At 52.4% G+C, this 1415-nt stretch overlaps 1 protein-coding gene across 1 annotated transcript in view; it reads right to left on the bottom strand.

The window, feature by feature from the left end:
* Window positions 1-235: 235 nt before the first annotated feature.
* The window catches only part of LOC126496076 (aurora kinase B-like), a 6547-nt gene continuing 5367 nt past the window's right edge, over window positions 236-1415 (bottom strand). The window contains exons 2-4 of the mRNA XM_050133651.1: window positions 1036-1227; window positions 709-847; window positions 236-625 (exon numbers count right to left, since the gene is read on the bottom strand). Coding sequence (XP_049989608.1) covers window positions 410-625; window positions 709-847; window positions 1036-1227 — 547 coding nt within the window. The 3' untranslated portion in view covers window positions 236-409. The remainder of the gene's footprint in view (window positions 626-708; window positions 848-1035; window positions 1228-1415) is intronic.

Below are 1415 nucleotides of genomic sequence, written 5' to 3' on the forward strand. Positions count from 1 at the left end.
AGAGTATTGCCTGCTAGCTCAGTGGTTAAGAGCATTGCCTGCCCTTCCAAAGGTCCTGAGTTCAATTCCCAGCAACCACATGGTGGCTCACAACCATCTGTAATGAGGTCTGGTGCCCTCTTCTGCCCTGCAGGCATACAGACAGAACATTGTATACCTAATTGAAAACAAAATAAATAAATAAACAAACAAAAAGCCCCCAAAATATCACTATGTCTATATTGCAGGGAGACAAACTCCATCCTGAGAAACGAGATATCTTAATTTTGTTTTTTGAAACAGAGTTTCTCTGTGCAACCGTCCTGGCTATCCTGAAACTCGCTCTGTAGACCAGGCTAGCCTGGTCACTCAGACCTGCCTGCCTGTCTCCTACGTGTTGGGATTAAAGGCCTGCACCACCACCAACCAGTTACAGAAGAGTTTTATACAGAACGTCACAGCCGCACACCAGGGACAGTCCACTAGCCCCACTATACCTCAGGGAGGGGGCATGCACAGACCAGCCGAAGTCCGCAATCTTCAGCTCCCCCTGGAGACCTAACAGCAGGTTCTCAGGTTTTATGTCTCTGTGAATGACCTTCTTCTTGTGGCAGTACATCAGGGCATCCGACAGCTCCTCCATGATCTGCGAGGGTCCACAACAGAAGGTCAAACAGGCCTTCATTTCCGCCAACAGCCCCAGCCTCACAGCCCACACTGGGTCCTGACCGTGGCTGTCCGCTGCTCGTCGAAAGTTCGGTTCTTCTGTAGTTCCTTGTAGAGCTCCCCACGCGGGGCGTATTCCAGTATCAAGTAGATCCTCCGCCGGTCGTAGAAGTAGTTGTAGAGCTGAAGAATGTTGGGATGTCTGGGGCAAAGAGAGAGGAAGCTTCGGCTGGCGTTTAGGAGACAGAGGGCAGAGACCTAGATCGGGGTGGGAGCGGTAAGGAGGAGCTGGGCAGGTGGGCCCATTGTAGCAGACAGGGTTGGGATTGCAGTAAGAGGAACGTGACCCATTAGGTTGCAGGGGCGCCGGGGTCGGGGCGAGTGGCATACTTCAGATGCGCCTGGATTTCGATCTCTCGGCGCAGCTGGTGCTCCACTCCCTCCTTCTCGATCTGAGACTTGAAGAGGATCTTGAGCGCCACAATGAACTGGCTTTTCTTCTCCCGGGCCAAATACACATTTCCAAATTTGCCTTTGCCCAGAGGACGCCCAATCTCAAAGTCGTCAATAGTGAGGGTCCGCCTGATTTAAAAAAGTGTGGGGGGGAAGGCGCTAGCTCAGTGCATGGCTGGCTTAGATCCTCAAGGTGCTTGATTCCTCGCTCCTCGATCAGCTGCATGTTTCTCCATCCCTAACCCCCTTAACTTTGCCATTCTAGCCCCACCAACGCTCCTCGATCAGCTGCATGTTTCTCCATCCCTAACCCCCTT

This window comes from Alexandromys fortis, unplaced genomic scaffold (genome assembly GCF_014885135.2).
Source record: "Alexandromys fortis isolate MF-2015 unplaced genomic scaffold, M_Fortis_MF-2015_v1.1 scaffold_1072, whole genome shotgun sequence".
Classification (NCBI taxonomy): Eukaryota; Metazoa; Chordata; class Mammalia; order Rodentia; family Cricetidae; genus Alexandromys; species Alexandromys fortis.